Source organism: Camelus bactrianus, chromosome X (genome assembly GCF_048773025.1).
Source record: "Camelus bactrianus isolate YW-2024 breed Bactrian camel chromosome X, ASM4877302v1, whole genome shotgun sequence".
NCBI classification, from domain to species: domain Eukaryota; kingdom Metazoa; phylum Chordata; class Mammalia; order Artiodactyla; family Camelidae; genus Camelus; species Camelus bactrianus.
The window spans coordinates 35,535,038-35,552,415 of record NC_133575.1 but is presented as its reverse complement, the minus strand read 5'-3'; the positions used below and the strand labels follow the sequence as shown (position 1 = coordinate 35,552,415).

At 33.8% G+C, this 17,378-nt stretch overlaps 1 protein-coding gene across 8 annotated transcripts in view; it reads right to left on the bottom strand.

Annotated features, from left to right (window-relative positions):
• KDM6A (lysine demethylase 6A) overlaps nt 1-17,378 on the bottom strand; it is a 168,116-nt gene that overhangs the window by 19,019 nt on the left and 131,719 nt on the right. For all 8 annotated transcript variants that reach the window (XM_074359374.1, XM_074359375.1, XM_074359377.1 and 5 more), the window contains 7 exons: nt 12,849-12,978; nt 11,252-11,357; nt 10,357-10,562; nt 8,246-8,310; nt 8,100-8,174; nt 7,422-7,570; nt 951-1,065 (listed from right to left, as the gene is read on the bottom strand). In XM_074359374.1, coding sequence (XP_074215475.1) covers nt 951-1,065; nt 7,422-7,570; nt 8,100-8,174; nt 8,246-8,310; nt 10,357-10,562; nt 11,252-11,357; nt 12,849-12,978 — 846 coding nt within the window. The remainder of the gene's footprint in view (nt 1-950; nt 1,066-7,421; nt 7,571-8,099; nt 8,175-8,245; nt 8,311-10,356; nt 10,563-11,251; nt 11,358-12,848; nt 12,979-17,378) is intronic.

Below are 17,378 nucleotides of genomic sequence, written 5' to 3'. Positions count from 1 at the left end.
GTTGTTTCTCCAATTGTATTTACACTTCTTACTAAATCAAGATATTTACAGAAAGATCTTTAAACTCCATATTTAAAAATTATAAGTTAGTATGTGGAATATGCGTATAATTAGTTTTCAAAGTCTCTCTTATTTAAATGTTTTTGATGGCTCTTTCCTCCTTTATCTTACTGGGGTGGGGGGATAGTACCGAATGTATGTATAATTTATGTTGTTAACCATAATAATAATTTCCCAACCTTATTACTAACAGAAAATATCAGGCTCTTAAGTAATGGAGTATTTTTTTTAAAACAAAATGAGACAAATAATTAAATTTAAATCAGTGAAAACAATTCCAAGGTACCCTTTAACACAAGATAATTAAATAAATGAAAACTTTCTAGAATCTTAAAGAAAGGAACACTTTTACTATGTGAGTTCTTTCAATTCTTGGAAACAAAATCTGAAGCTATTGTTTAAATTTTATAAAAATTCCTTTATAGGAAAAGTTGCCAATGTAGTTTTAAAAAGAATTTATATCACGATGATACAGCAAAAAGTTAGACATTCAAGCTTGAGTTAATAACAACCTACAAGGGTGCTCAATTATAAAATTCCTTCCACTTCTAAAACCATTTATAGTAAAATAATTTTTCTTGGAATTATAGATCTTTCACATGAGCAAGTATTTGTGCATCAATTGTTTGACCCACTAAAGAACTCAATTTTCTGTCCTCTAAATTCAAGACTATTACTACTGCATGGAGGGATTTCAAGGCATCTTTCTTAAAGCATTCCCAATAACACAAAATAACAAGTTTGGAATCAAATCATTTCAAATGAATTTTCTGCTGAATGGTAAATGAAAACTGATTACATGCATTAGGATATCCAGCTTAGCAAGTTGTTCTTTACAATTATTATTTTTGAGTAATTATGTTTAAAGAAAATTTAGTTTGGAAACCTACTTTTCACAGAAGTCATTCAGAACGCCCCAATAACCTTCAGGAACAACAAACCATTCACAGTCACCTGGACCAATATTTATGTTAACTGAACAGAAATTGTTATTTTCTTGATGACCTGAAATGTGAAAAGAAAAAAAAATCAGCATACCATAAATTTTACAGAAAAATGCGTCTTTAGAAATGAAATCTTAGAAACACTCAATAGAGAAGGCTCCAGTGGTATTCAGTTGTTTATCAGTACAGCATTTTTGTGTCAAGTTTTAGAGCTGAGTTTGGTCAACTCCTAACTTACTCAGTAAGCGTTTCTGTGGAAAACAATCTAAATCACAGTTAAAAGCTTAGGTTATAAAGCCAGGGTTCTTGGCTTAGTCATTATGTAAAACTGGGCAAGTTTCTAAACCTTTCTGACTCAGTTTCTTTATACAAGATTTGATTAAAATAATTCCAATAAATCACTGGGTTGTTTTGAGGATCAATGAAATAATGACTGCTTTTAGCAGTACCTAATACATGGTAAGAAATAAATATTAGTTATTATTGATATCAATATCATTACTACTTCTTCCTTGTGAACTAACCCCCATTTCTCACAAGTCATATTAGGATATGACTAAAGAGACAAGAAGTCTAATTTTCAAACTGTAGCTGCAGGAGTGGTGTCAACAAAAATGGCAGAGCAGGGAACTCTGGGGGGACTTTTCAGAAATTAAAAATATAAAATAAAATATTATCAAAAAATAAAAATCTAGTAAAAACTGTCAGAAGCAACCTTACCTGAAATCTGGACAATAGTCAAAGGTTTACAGCAACCAAACGTGTGACAACTTAAACACGGCAGGAAATTTTTGTCACTTTAACTTACCTTATGTCCACCTCCATCACTGGTGTGGCAGTGGACTTAAAAACTGTAGTCTGTATTCCTAGTATAAGCATCCCTGGTTCTGGAGGGAGCAGAGTGGACCTTGCTCCCAAAGAATTGTGTTCTTCTGTTTAGACCACACTGTAGTTTCCCCAAAAGACTGATGGAAGGGACTTCTGTTTGTTTCACCTACCTCAGAACTCTACCAGGGCAAGCATTTCAATGGAGGAGGATCCCCTCTAAACCTCGCAAGACAAATGAACAAGCCAGAAGATGAACAAGGGCAAAAAACCAAACAAACCAACCAACAAGTTAGGGCAAACAACAGACATGCCAAAGGCTTGGAAGGAAAAGCTGGGGAGTGAGATTTGGGGAGAACAATGACTTTAAAAAGCTCCTGTGTACACTGTAGAATTTAGAAGCCACACGCAGACCCAGAGCAAGAGGCATGCTCAGAAGAAAACCTAAAAAGACCACAGACCTTAACCTCTTAGTGATCTTTATGCTCAGCACAAGCAAGGAAGTAAAAGCTGAAGTAGAGCTGGAAGCAGCATGGCTAAGTGTAGAAGGAGTGACTCAACACAAAGGCAATCTACAAAGACATAGAGCATTCTTTTTTCTTTTCTTTCTCTCCTTTTCCCTACTTTTCTTTCTTTTTTTTTTTTTTTTGGAGGGGGGGAAGCCCCAAACATTTAAGAAATCTTTTTCATGTTACTGCTGACATAATTATTGGAAAGGAGACTACAGTGTCCACACATGACAAGGAATACAGTCTTTGCAAAGATAGAGTGGAAAGTCACTAAACAAACACCTGTAGACCACAACAAGCAACAATGACACACACTAGAAAGGGAGGAGAATCTGATTTCAGTAATTGCTGGATTAAATATTCAAAATTCCAAAACACTACCAGAGCACCACGCTAAAGGAACAGACACTTCAGGGACCACGTCCTACAGAGAATACAGGTTATTTAAAAAAAAACTCAAAAAGTCAGTTTTCAATAAAAAATTGTAAGGCGTGTAAAGAAACAAGAAATTATGGTCCAGTCACAGAAAGAAAACAAACAACAACAAAAAAAGAAAAAAAGAAAAAAAAGAAGAAAAAGAAAGGAGTTAACAAAAGCTATTTCTGAAAATGCACAGACCCTGGAGTTACCAAACAAATACTTTTTACCAACTATCTTAAAATAGGCTTAAAGAGCTAAAGAAAACAGTAGACAAAAACAAAAGGAAACAAGGAGAACAGTGTCTCAACAAATAGATTATCAATAAAGAGACAGAAATCATAACAAGAAAGGAAATAAAAGTTTGAAGTTGAAAAATATAACTGAAATAAATTCACTAGGGGGTTTCTAAACAGGAGATGTGAACAGGCTAAAGAAAGAATCAGCAAACTTACAGACAGGTCAAATGAAACTGCCCATTTTGGAGAGAAGATAACAGACCCGAAGAGACCCATGGGACATCATCAAATATACTAACGTGTGCATTGTGCAAGTCCCAGAAGAAGAGGAGAAAAGAATATTTGAAGAAATGATGATCAAAAACTTCTCAAATTTGACAAAAGACATGAATCTATATATACAAAAAATTCAAGGAACTCCAAGAAGGATAAACCCCAAGAGGGATAAACTCCAAAAGACCCACACTAAGACACATTATAATCAAACCATAAAAAGCCAAAGAAAATCTTGACAGTAGGAAGAGAAGCAACTGTCATATACAAGGGATCATTAATAAAATAGCTGATTTCATATCAGAAACACGGAGGCCAGAAAGCAATAGGGTAACACACTGAAATTGCTGAAAGGAAAAAAAAAGCCAACCAAGAACTCTCTATCTGGCAAAACTACTTTTCAAATATAAAAAAGAAACTAACACATTCCCAGAAAAACAAAGGCTAAAGTTTGTCACTAGCCAGTCTACCCTAGAACCGCTAGAGTTTTTCTGGCTGAAATGAAAGAATACAAGACAGTAACTCAAAGCTCTATGAAGAGATAAAGAGCTACAGTAAAGATAGCTATGTTAAGTTGAAGACTCACACTTTACAATTTTTTGAAGCTTACCTCAAAGCTAGAGTAATCAAACCAGTGTGGTACTGGCATAAAAACAGAGATATAAATCAGTGGAATAGCATCAAGACTCTAGAAATAAACCCATACATTTATGGTCAACTGATTTTTGACAAGGGTGTCAAGATCATTTCATAAAGGAAAAAAGTGTTTCCAACACATGGTGCTAGGACAATTGGCTATCCCTATGTAAAAGAATGCTGTTGGGTCCTTAACTCATACTATACACACAAATTAACTCAAAATGGATCAAAGATTTAACATAAGAGCTAGAACTATGAAAACCTAAGAAGTAAACAGAGGTAAATCTTTACAACCTTGGATTTGGCAATGGTTTCTTAGATATGACACCAATAGCATAAGCAACTGAAGAAAAAATAAACTGAATTTCATCAAAATTAAAAACTCTTGTGCATCAAAGGACACTATCAAGAGAGTGAAATGATAACCTACAGAATGGGAGGAAATACTGCAAATCATATAACTGATAAAGAATTAATATCCAGAATATATAAAGAACTCTTACAACTCAACAAAAGGACAAACAACTCAATTAAAAAATGAGCAAAGAACTTGAACAGACATTTTTCCAAGAGTAGGTATACAAATGGCCAACAAGCACATGAAAATCAAAACCACAGTGAAAAGAACACATCATATCCATTGGATCAGCCATAATAAGAAAAAGTGGACAATAATCAGTGTAGGTAAGGATGTGGAAAAACTAGAATCTTTGTGCATTGCTGGCAGGAAGGTAAAATGGTGCAGCTGCTATAGAAAGCAGTTTGGCAGTCCTCAAAAGGTTAAACACAGAATTGCCATATGACTCAGCGATTCTAATCCTAGGTATATAACCAAAAGAAGTAGACATAGGTCTTCAAACAAATACTTGTATGTGAACTGGAAATATTGTATTCACAAAAGATAAAAAGTAGAAGCACCCCAAATGTCCCTCAACTGATTAATGGATAAAAAAATGTTCTATATCCACGATGGATATTATACAGCCATAAAAAAGAATGAACCACTGATACAATGTGGATGAATCTCAAAAACATGCTAAGAGAAAGCCAGACGCAAAAGGCAACATGTTCTATGATTCCATTCACAAGAAACATCCAGAACAGGGAAATAAAGCCAAAAAGCAGACTAGTGGTTGCCAGGGGCTGAGAGGAAGGGGGGAATTGGGATGACTGCTTAATGGATATGTGGTTTCCTTTTGGGTTGATGAAAATGCCTTACAACTACACAGAAGTGATGGCTACACAGCACAGTGAATGTACTCAATATGACTGAACTGCATGCTTTAAAAGGATTAACTTTGTTATATGAATTTTACCTCAGTGAAAAAATGGAGCTGCTCTTGCCACACCCTGGGCACACTACACCCTGAGTCTTTTAATATGACAGTATAATGTGAAGATGGTACTCTTAATATTTACAACTGTTTCTTACCCTAGGTAGATGGCTGGAATTGTCCATGGCATGGACTCTGAATAAAATTTAGCTCTAATTAAAATTAGAGATGCTGGGACCCCGCTATCTAACTAAAAGTCTTTTAGGATAGAGTCTGAGAGCATCTCTAGATGAGTTTAGAACATAGACTGATCATAAGTCCATTAAAGCAGGTAACAAATTTATCTAGGTAACTCCAGGAACAAAGTGTTTTGACCTATAAAAAAGTATTCAAAACAATCTTTAAAAACTGAACCAAACTAACAATTCTTCTAATATCGAGCTGTCTGAACAGTAACCACTTGAAATATGGCGATGTGAACTGAGATACGCAGTAACTGCAAAGTACACACTGGACTTCAAAGACAATATAAAAAAGGGGGAAAGTCCCAATGATTTTTATATTGATTACATGTTAAAATGATAATATCTGGATATAATTGGTTTAAAATTAATTTCACCTACTTTTTTTTACATTAGTGTGACTACTATAAAATCTTAAGACTTGCATTGTATTTCTATAGGATAGCACTACCTCAAGGGAATTATTTAGAGAATTCTTTAAGGACATTTCTGAAAAACTAATACCTTATATACAAACCAACAAAAACCACCCTCAACAGTCTAGACATAAGTGACAAAGAAGTAACCTATCAAGTCTGCTTTCCCCCTTGACTTGTAAAGAAAAACTGTATTCTTTGATGTGGGGAATAATACTATTTGCATAAAACAATTCAAATTGAAGAGAAAAGTTTTCAGTTGAAATGAATCTTAATAGAACCAATCCAATAATATATACATAAGAAAAGTGAACTCTAGAGTTCAAATAACTTGCCTGGTATTTATATAGGTGTCTAAATGACAGACTGGGGGCAGATAGGTCTTCCGCCATTTATTCCAGAACTGTTTCCACTTTACCCAACTATGGATAAAATATCACAGAATTGGACACTGAATGGCCTAAGGACAAAAACTATAGCCTAATGGTCCTGATCCTGGCTGTACACACTCTAGAGAACTTTTTTTTTTTTTTAATGTTGATGCCTGGATCCCCAAATCCAGATATTAATCCACTATATATTTTTTAAAAGTTTACAAGGAGATTCTAATGAGCAGCCAGGACTGAGAAGCACTGACCTATGTTACCCAGAAGCAAGCATAGGCCTCTTTTGAGAGAATTTTTTAAGTACAATTCAATAAGCAGGTAATGAAGGACGCAATCTGGTCTACAAGCCATGGCTACTTCAAGCAGCAAACAGAAACACCCAAGGATGATATGCACCCTGTAGGCATCCGTGCAACTGAACTCGGTATTACCAACAGCTGTGCTACTTGTTAAATATTTTGAACATCACCCTATGCAATTTCATGGCAATCCAAGGGAACATAAAAAGGACAGTACACTAATGTTGGACAGCACTTTAAGTCTAAAGCCAATGTAATTCACTTTACAAAAAAAAAAAAAAAAAAAAACCCAGAGAAGAAATGTGACTTGCCAAAAGTCACAAGTCTAGTTAACGGTAAAGCCCAGACTGGATACCAGGATGAGTCTAGTAATGTCGCCACATCATCAAGTGTTGTAGATTGTACATTGCAAACCAATTTGAGCATTGCAACCCACTCTTTTATAAATTAAATACAATGGAAAAATTAGAAAATGTATTGTTCTGTGAAATTGTTTTTGTATATACACATGTGCACTAGGTCACAATATAAAATATTAAAAAAAATCCCTTATTGTGTTATGATAAAAATAAGTTTAGAAAAAATGATCCTGTCACTCTGTAGTAGATGGGATCAAAAATAGTCTTTAAGTCACAGGGACTTATTTTCCGAGGAGTGCTTCAATGACTTCTTTTCCAGATTAAATTCCTATTGTTTCAGGGCTACTATATTTAAAAAAAGATACTAAGGAAGGGAAACAAAATCTTAATAATCTGAGTCCAGTTAAAAGAGTCTTATCTTGTAACAGAAATAATCCTTTCAGTTTCATTCAATGTGTAAATGGAAAGAATCCAGTTCTCTTTTGCAAGTTTCACATTTTGATCAATTTGTTTTTCAACTGTTAGTTCATAAAAGTTACCTGGTGTTCTGCTTCCTGGAACTTTCATGTATAGTTGAACTGTGTTCATGCCCAGTATGGTATGACCAACGTGGCTTAGAAGATTTCCTGCTGATACGACACGCACAAAAGCAGGAAGTTTGGTCAGCTCATGTAGCTGTAACTTCCACCTGCAATAAAATAACAGATCAAGAGTGAAACCCTGCTATAAATACTTGTGGAAGTTAACCGTATCTTCAAAAACCTTATGTTCCAATAAGAAAAACAATCAAATCTATAAATATTTTACTTTTGCATAGAAAATCCTGGAATGCTTAAATTTTCCGATTTATCCAAAGAAAACTTCCTAACAAAAAGCATAAAAATTACTGACCAAGTAAATGAAAGAAAAAGATTGACTTCCCTATTTTTATAACTGTTGTGTAATTCTATTTGATAAATATATTCTTATATAATTATACAAATATCATTTTATGATTGCATAACTAAATACAGTCAGGGTCTTGAAAATTTGTACAAGAGTTTTAGGTCAAGGAAAATAATCATAAAGCCTAGCAAAAATAATTTAGTTAAAACTTGTATACTGACTTAGAAAGATGACAAAGAACAAAGCAGAAGAGGACATTAGAGACAATTCCTAATCTTACAAAGGATACCTCTTTGCATCAGCTCACAGAAATAACTACTACAAAGACTTACTTTTTGTCATCAGACAGGTCAATGTTGGTCCCAAACTTTATGGTTTTAAAGGGTCCTTTTCTCCTCCTCCCGGAACTTAAAGAAAGAGACAATATTAGAAACACGCCTTAAGTAGAAATACTAAAAGGACATTAAAAATGACTTACTTATCTGAAGACGTAGATTCACTATCTGAGTGGTCTTTATGGTGACTTCTTTTCTCATTTTCTTCCTATGGATTAAGCAAAAGACATTCCAGCTTGGTATTTATTCTACAGCCAGCTATCCTTTCCAACATACAACTGAAAAATTCACATCTAGATCAATGTATTATCTGTCTTAAAACTTAAGTTTCTATAGACCTTTTTCACATGAAAATTTCTTGAAAGACCACATTAAATGGAAACCCAGAAAAATCAAAGCTCACTGGCATGGTATCAAACCTCCTCCATCAGCCACAAAGTTATCCTAAAAGCTCTTCCTTATTAATATTCTTCTGTAAGAGGAAAAACTATAGATTCTCATTCCTGCCCCATTTTCAAGAGGAAATTAAAGCAAAGTTGAGAGGGAGGCCCAAGAAGTATCAATCTTGATTATAAATTTCCTAAACTAACAGTGCATGTGTATGTAGCTATATATGTACGGAATATGTATGGAAGGGTGGAGGGTAAGATGCTCTCTATTCTTGATTGCGGACAAATGGAAGAAGTTCTTCCTGGGTTAAATCTCCCCCCAAACCCCCAATGAGTGAGACATGAATGATCAACACAACAATAGCATGGAAATTAAGTGCTAGATAAATATAGGTGCTGTTCAATGCAAATATTACTATTATTTATCATCTTTGTGTTACAGACATGGTATCTCAACACTGCCTTACGATTTCTGAGTTAGCAATACTTGGTGACATTTTGGCCTCCTTCCCTTTAAACGTATACATTTTTTAAACATTTGTCCAATTTTTCACATGTAATGGGCCCATGCTTCCAAAGCACACAAACAGTCATTCTTTCTTTGGTTATGGACTCCTTCCCATTTAAATACTCTGCCTTTTATCATCTTTGTTTTTCAACTTTTCCTTCAAATTTTCCTTTGATGACCTCTGAATCCTGTTTATTATGTATTCTTTTCTGACCATAATACTACCACTCAGTTGTTGAAGTGAACTAGAGAGATTTATATGGACAATGAATTCACTGCAACTCATGAAAGTTGTAGGACAGTTTTTATTAGATGAATTCTTCTGTAGGATATAGGGAATGGTAGTGAGAAAGGAACACAAATATGATTCACAGGTACAAATGTTGCCTTGACTGAAAAAGTGAACTCAGGGGAGAATTTTAAACAGAGATAAACAAATCTAATGAATTACAAATTAAAGACTTCTAGGCACATATTAAATTTCAGTTGTGGGATATGTACAGAACAACTTAGCACAGATAACTATTTGAGTAATACATTTAATAAACTCACTTTTATGGATGGTCTATGTTCACTTTGTGGGAGAGTTCATAAAGTTCTCATTTCAGTGCTAAAGGATTTTAGTAATGCTTCATTGCCGAAAGGCTTTCAATAATAATCCTCTGATTATCTTCCAAAGTTTTATTTTTTTAATTTTCCATATATCTTGAAATAATTTATGCCTCTCCTGGAGTTTCCTCTTTCAGACTAAAATGGGTAAGAACAACACTAACGCTTCCTGGAGAAGTTATACACCAAGTAATACTAACCTGGTAGAGTTTAATGGGAAGGTATAAGACTAGGGACTCTGCAGGCATGAGACTTAGTTTATCTTCTAACATCAGTAGTTCTCCATCAGGGGTAATTTTGCCTTCCAGGGGACACGTGGCTCGTCTGGAGATATTTTTGATTGTCATAACTGGGTTTGGGGGTAAGGGGTATGCTATGGGCATCCAGTAGGGAGAGGCCAGGGATGCTACTAAACATCTTACAATACACAGAACAGTCCCCCACAAGAAAAAATTATCCAATCCAAAATGTCAATACTACCAAGGTTAAGAAACCCTTCTCTAAACAGAAATATCCTAGAGATGAGGGAGACATCTCACTAGACAGTAACAATATTTACTTTATTAACCCATAGATTTGCTTCTCAGACTTAGTACTAAAAGCAACTGGACAGCAGTTATAAGTATTTTATATAAAGAAAAATTTATATAACAATAAAAATGAGGAGGAAAGTGCCCTTTCAAAGTAAAATAATATAAAATAATAAACTACCTCCAAAATAAAATAATCTTCAGGAAGAAATACTTACTCTTAATGATTCCTGGAAAGAGGAGGCCTGGTACTGTGCATATTTAGCAATTGTAGTATGAGATCGATTACTTTCACAATGCCAGATTTTCTTTGTTCCAGTGGGATCCCAGTTTTCATCTGCTGGCTGCAGCAACTGTGTCCTCACTTCTACCATATGTTCATTGTTAGCTTCTACCAAAGTTTTGGTAGAGAAAAGCCCCAGGTCTTCATAAATAAATAAATGTAGTTAATAAATGAAAATTATATTTGGAATAATATTTTAAAGTGCATTTTTTTGGTAAGAAAAAACAGGAGAAATGTTTCATGACACTCTATCCAATTCTCCTAAAAACCAACCAGAGCCTCTGCACATCCTGAGATTTGTGCTAGACTTGCACAACCTATACTGAAGTCCTGGACCTAATTGTCACGCCATCAACAGAGGGAGAATCAAGGGGCCAGGGGCTGAAGTTTCACTTGTTTATTTAATCTCTGCAGGTGACAGGAACTCCTTAGGGCACTACAGTACTTATTAGTAACATCAAGTTTTACCTATATTTCATATTAAAAATTTCTTTTATTAGTCAATCTAAACCATAATTATATAATTAGACAAAAATAAAAGCTAAATTTAAAAACCATCAGTTAATTGCCGGTAACCAATATCATCATCATATCTTCACGTTATGGAATAAAAAAGTAACACACACACACACACACACACACACACACACACACACTCCCTTTCTCTCTCTCTCCCTCTCTCGTTCTGTCCCTCAGCCAGGAAAGTATTAAAATGAAAATGTGAAAACCTGAAAAAGAATAAAAATAAGTTTCTGCCAGTGGTTTAAAAGTTAACAGATAACTAGCAAAGGAAATATAGAAACTTTTTCTTTTTCTTATTTAAAGCTTACCCAACTTAAGAGCTCCAGCAAGGCCACGTATTACTGTAACAGGGTTGTTTGGATTTGTACAAAATTGATGTAATGGAGGAAAGAAAGCATCACGTTTATTTTCCAACTGTAAAATTAAAATGTATGGTTAGATCTCCATAAAACAGACCTTTTGGAAAATATTATGCCAAATTCTTAATTATTGTAATTTAGATAAATAATGCATCCTTTGTGTCATTACTTCTATTTTATATTCTACAGCATTTTATCACTATGACTTTTGATCCTAATTGTAATTAGATAGTAACCACATACATTTCTCTTGCCCATTACATCTTAAACAAAAGATAAAACAAACTTCAACATCAGTGTGTTTTAAATATTATTCAGCCTTAAAAGGGAAGAAAGCCCTATCATTTGCTGCAACGTGGATGAACCCTGAAGACACTTTAAGTGAAAATAAGCCAGTTACAAAAAGAAAAATTGTGTATAATTTCACTTACATGAGGTATTTAAAGTAGTCAAATTCATAGAAACAGAAAGTGGGGGTTAACAGGGGAGACCAGGGAAAAGGAAGCTGTTTTTTTTTTAATGGGTACAGAATTCCAGACTTGCAAGATGAAAATGTCCTGGAGAGCTGTTTTGAAACAATGAGAATATACCTAACACTATTGAACTGTACACTTAAAAAATGGTTAAGATGGTAAATGTTATGTAATGTGGTTTTCTTTTTATCACAAAAAGAAAAAAAATCAAAATGTTTTCAAAATTACTGAATTTACGGGCTGAAGAAGACAACCCATAAAAAATAAATATTAATTTTACATTGTCTTCTCTCAGACCTCAGTTTAAAAGTTTTATTACATGTCTATCCCAGTGCTTCCCTAACATATGAATGGATCAATAAATACTGGCTGGAGCAAGGATGAATATGATAACATTTGGCCTCTAGAGGGCGAAAACAAGGTCATATCTCCAAAAACATTTATAGTTCAAAAATATTTTTCATTTGGAGTAGAAGTGGGAAGATGGAAGGAAATAGGGCAGGAGGACCTATTTCAGAGAAACATAAAAATAAGAGTTGCTTTGTTTAAACTCTTATCAACTTCCTGTATCGGATGTCTAAATGTCCATTAAGTAAAACCAATACCCAGTTTTAAAGAATCTATTAAGCTTTTTTAATGACATATCTATTACCACATTTTATGTTCTCAATTTTTTTGAAAGTAAATAATATTTTTTTTTGGTAGATGTATAAAACAGAATGAATGTTAAGGTCCTTAAAACTAGTAGAACACAGATTTAAAACCCAGCTTACTCAAAAAAAAGTTGTATTTTTAGGTAGTTTTCGCCTAAATCTGCTCAAAATCAGGGGCAATAAAAAAGTACTTCTCACTACTATAATGTAACCACAATTAAGATCTGAGAAGTCATTTTTTAAATGTTATTACAGAATCTTTTTGAACACATCATTTTCCCCCCCAAACATTCAAGCTGCTGCCAATAATTTAAATTTTTCCTAAAGGGCATCCATATTGATTTAAAGCAAGATCTTATGAAAGACAAGTAGGTGCAAACACTGGTTTGATTTATTTCTAGTCAGTCAATTCAGACTCACATAAATACTAGGTGTAGGTGGATTCAACTTGTCCTTTGGCAAGGGAGGGTATGGTGAAGATGGTGGTCTTGGAGGCGGACATTTATCCAATAAAATGCTACTGTTAGATAAGCCATTTTTACCTAGATTCCTTAAAAAAAGAAGAAGGGAGAATAAATCAGCTGTACATTTGTTTAGAAAACAGAAAAAAAAAATCCTGAATTAAGTCCTAATTAAATTACTGGGCAGTTGCACAAATCCATGAGATTTGGATCCACCAGGAAAAAAACTGAGAACAATGATTAATTTTAGTAAATACTTAGCTTGATTTCTATATCTTCCATTGAAGAAAAATAATAAAAAAGATACTGTAACACATGAATTATTGATGCCATTCCTTATTTTGCTTGTAATTTCCCAATTTATTTTCTTCACCTGAACTCCAATTTCCTCTCCACCATCTTCCACCATCAGATTCTTTCCATTAAATGTTAAAACAATAACCTGACCCAAAAAGGTCTAGGTAATAGTAAGAATGGAATATACCTCTCTTCTTATGCCTCATCTCAGTAATTATAACCAGACTATCTTTGTGACAATTGTCAAACCTGAAAAGACCTTTTTCCTTTCTTTTCTCAGATGTGGAAAGAATTTTCTGTGTAACTCCTTGACTAATAAAATTCAGCAAGACTCCAACCTACTAAATTTTACAGCAAATTATACCAATTTTTTAAATGAGGCATATAGTTGTTATCCATTCTCTGATACTGTATATAATTATTACTTACTAGTATTTGGTATTTCTTTTTCTTTAAGGCAGGTATCACATTTATTAAATTATAAATTCTTAAAACATAGAATTATTCCCAAATTGCAATTTTAGTCTAAGAAAAAGAAAGGTATTTCCAATTTCTTAAAAGTTTCTGTCTAACTCAGAAAATCAGCAAGATATAATTTTGAGCTTTCAAATCATTCCAGGTTAACTAACCTACCTCACCCAATTATTACAAGTTCAAAAATAACCAGTGCATTAAAATATCAAGTCCTCTTAACTTATTAAAATTTAAGGTAAGAATCTGAAAACTGTAATTATGGTAGGGAGTTAAAAACTTAGTAATTTTACTTACTGAAGAAAGAACTAGCAATTTTTCAACATAAATAGTAGAATATAGGTTGAAAAAAAATCAACTTTCCTTATTTTGCTATGTTTTTGTAGCAAAGAAATTTTGTAGCTTTTGTAGCACTGGGAAAAAACCTTACAAATCAGCTGGTTTTGGTTGGCACTAATGAAAACTAAGGCTTGAAATTACACTACTACAAACTTTTGAGATGTTACACTATATAATAGCATCATGGGTGTGGCTTTTTAACTTTCTCAACTACAAGTAAAAACGAAAGACTTCATAACAAGTATCAAAGGATAAATTAAGCTTATAATAACTGACTTTAAAAAAAGTATGTGAAATAGTCATTAAAAGTTGAATTTTAAGGTCAACTAACATTTAAGGTTAAAGGTTAAATAAATGAATATTCTACTCATTACCAGCTTTCAACATCTCTCCACAAAGCACGAGTGCCCAGCACATTTGAAGATAGACATCATACATTTAAGCTTTTAAATTTAGGTATAAAATTGGTACTAATTTATAAACTTCATGGCAGTAGAAAATACTTGACTGAGATTGGTAAAGAAACAACTCAAATATTATCTTTAATCCAACGAATGATAAAACATCCACTTACAATTTCCACATAAATAGTTTTCATGTTGAATCATGTATCAACCACTCTTTAACTTTGGATATTAAACAGAATATGACTCCAAATACATAAAATTTGTTTGCCAGAGCAGGAAATGGTTGTACTGTAAATGATTAATAGTTTAAGGAACTGGATCAAGAATTTTAAGGATCTGGACCAAGTATTAAAACTGTATCATAAAAGAGCCATCTTATACTAATTAAATGTAACACCAAAATTTAAGCTTCTACAGCATTATGGACATTGAGACCAGAAAACAGGGTTTGATAGATTAGCAGAATTCTGCCTCTATCATTTCTACAGTTACATAACAATTGAAAGAAAAAAAGCAGATGGGGAAAGTAAATAAAACAATGAAAAATGTAACTGCCTTTAATTTAAAATAGAAAAAAAAAAGAGAGAGGCATGATTAAGGGAGCTGATACTGAGTCAGCTGAATGGTGTAGTTGCAATTTTAAACTATGAAAGCAAAAGTATTGTAACTGCCTTTTGTTGTACAGCACTGACCACTAAGATGAATCCAACAAGAGTCAGATTAAAATTAACGAACACTTTAAAGACTAACCACATATGTGAAAAAATCAGAATTCACTAGGAAATCAAATTTTATTTAGCAGCTTCTTACTGTATTTCAAACACTGACTCTTTGCCTACTGAGGTCAAGTCTGAAACAAAAAGGAATTTCCCTTAAAGAACTGATGTAGGTAGTTGTCTATATCGTGACTGTAAGCGTTTTCCACTGAAAATACTTATCAATCCTAATCCAGAGCTGTGGATAACAGGAATAGATTTCATCCTCTGAATGAGTAAATGTCCAATACTGTTTATAATACTTCAAGCCAATCAGTGAAACTTTAATATAACAATCCAAAGTGGGAAAAGGTGTTGAAGTTAAAGAAAGAAGCAGGTGCTAGGTTTTAGAGATTATTCCATTTTAAATCCTTTTCTCCCATTTTGAAACTCTTTCCCTGAGCAAAGTAGAGTAGGAATAAATTAGTCATTGTCCAATTATTTTCAATATTGGCTTAAACTTACTTTCAAATTTATGCACATCATTTGTTAGAGAAATGGAAAAATGCTCTGTAGATAAACTGGCCTACACTTTATTTATCTTTGGTTATGAAGTTCCTAGACCAAAAACATCAAGTCTCCTGCGCCTATGTCACTTTCTCCTTCTAACTTCTGGACCTCTGCCCAGCTCAGGACACCATCAACAGAACAGAAATGGCAAACCTGATGCCTATCATTTGCCATCTTGACTTTTCTCTAAGCCTCGGAAGATTTTTATCTCCAATTTACTGGAGCATTTTTTGGCCTTGTTTCCTAAGAAACTGAGGCTTAGATTTACTAAATAACCCAAGCAACCCCAGACATCTACAGTGCTTTGATACACCTAACTACTTAAGATACATATGTATATACACCTATACATGTATATATAAAAAACTGAGTCTCTGTAGTAAGGCAAATTGCCTTTAAGAGTTAAAAGCTTAAAATAAAACTCTAAGAATGGTACTTAAAATTTCTGAGTTTACATACACCTCAAAACTGAGATGGAAGAGTATCATCATTAATATACGAAGACACAATCACACCTAGTTACCTACAGCACAAGACTTTATTAATGAAAACTTATGGTTTTCATTAACCACTACTGTACACTGTATAACCTGTACCTCCACGGAACTCTTTCTGACAATATTCCTCCAGAATACCCTTAGGTCCCATACAGTCCATGATGTTAGTTTTGGACCTCTATATTTTCCCCTATTTTCTAGCAACTGTCCTGAGACTACAGAGAGTAGAAGAGGGAGGAAGACCCTGCTCCTGCAGAGCGGCAGGAGCACCATCCTGGAAATAGGACAGAGGCCCCAGCAGCCGAGTGGGGAGCAGGTAGAAGGCAGTACATACTGGCAGCAAGCCAAGGCACTGCATCTAAAGAGCGCCCAGTACAGCATTTGATCTGGGTATTAAACTACGTCTATTTTCTTCAGGCCCAGGGTTGAAGTGAATGATAGTGATGACAAAATGACAGTCTAGGCAAAATGACTAACATAAAAACTATATTTTCTAAAGAATCATATTTTAGAAACTCAGTAATCTCACTATATGCTTTAGAAGAATTCTGCCTCATCTAGTGATCACCAGGTTGGTTTTAAGCTACAGACATGAAAAAAAATCTTGTAAGGCAGTTAAGACTAATCACAGAAGTTACCATGTTGCAGGCCACTGAGGAAAATGCTGCCAGCAATGCGGACAATACAAAGAAAATACAATCTGAAGAAGATGTAATTTGTGCTTTAGTGTGTGCCAGAATAAACAAACAGCTGAATAAAGCCAACTGACAAAAAATAATGAAGAGTAATGGAAAATAAAACAGAGACCAGGAGGTATTTTAAACATTCAAACTCAAATAGTCCTTAAAGAAAAAGAACTATAGTACAGTATTAAAGTTCCAATATCACCTAACTATAACTTTTATATGCAAAATTTACTATTCTCCTTGCTCCACTGCTCTACCCCATGTTCCTCCTAAGCAACAAACTATATAAATAACATTTAATTTCATCTTAGTCATCCATCAATGACAAACATTTAATGATGGATCCATGGTACCTTCTAATAAAATAACCTGAATAGTAAAAAGGATAAGCACACTTTAAATAAATAAGACACACAAGGACCAGTAGCTGCAGAAAGAAATTTAGAGATGTTAAGTGAGAACTGTTTTGAACTTTAAAATGCATTTTAAAAGGTATGTTAAATGGTCAATGTGGACAAACTAGAACC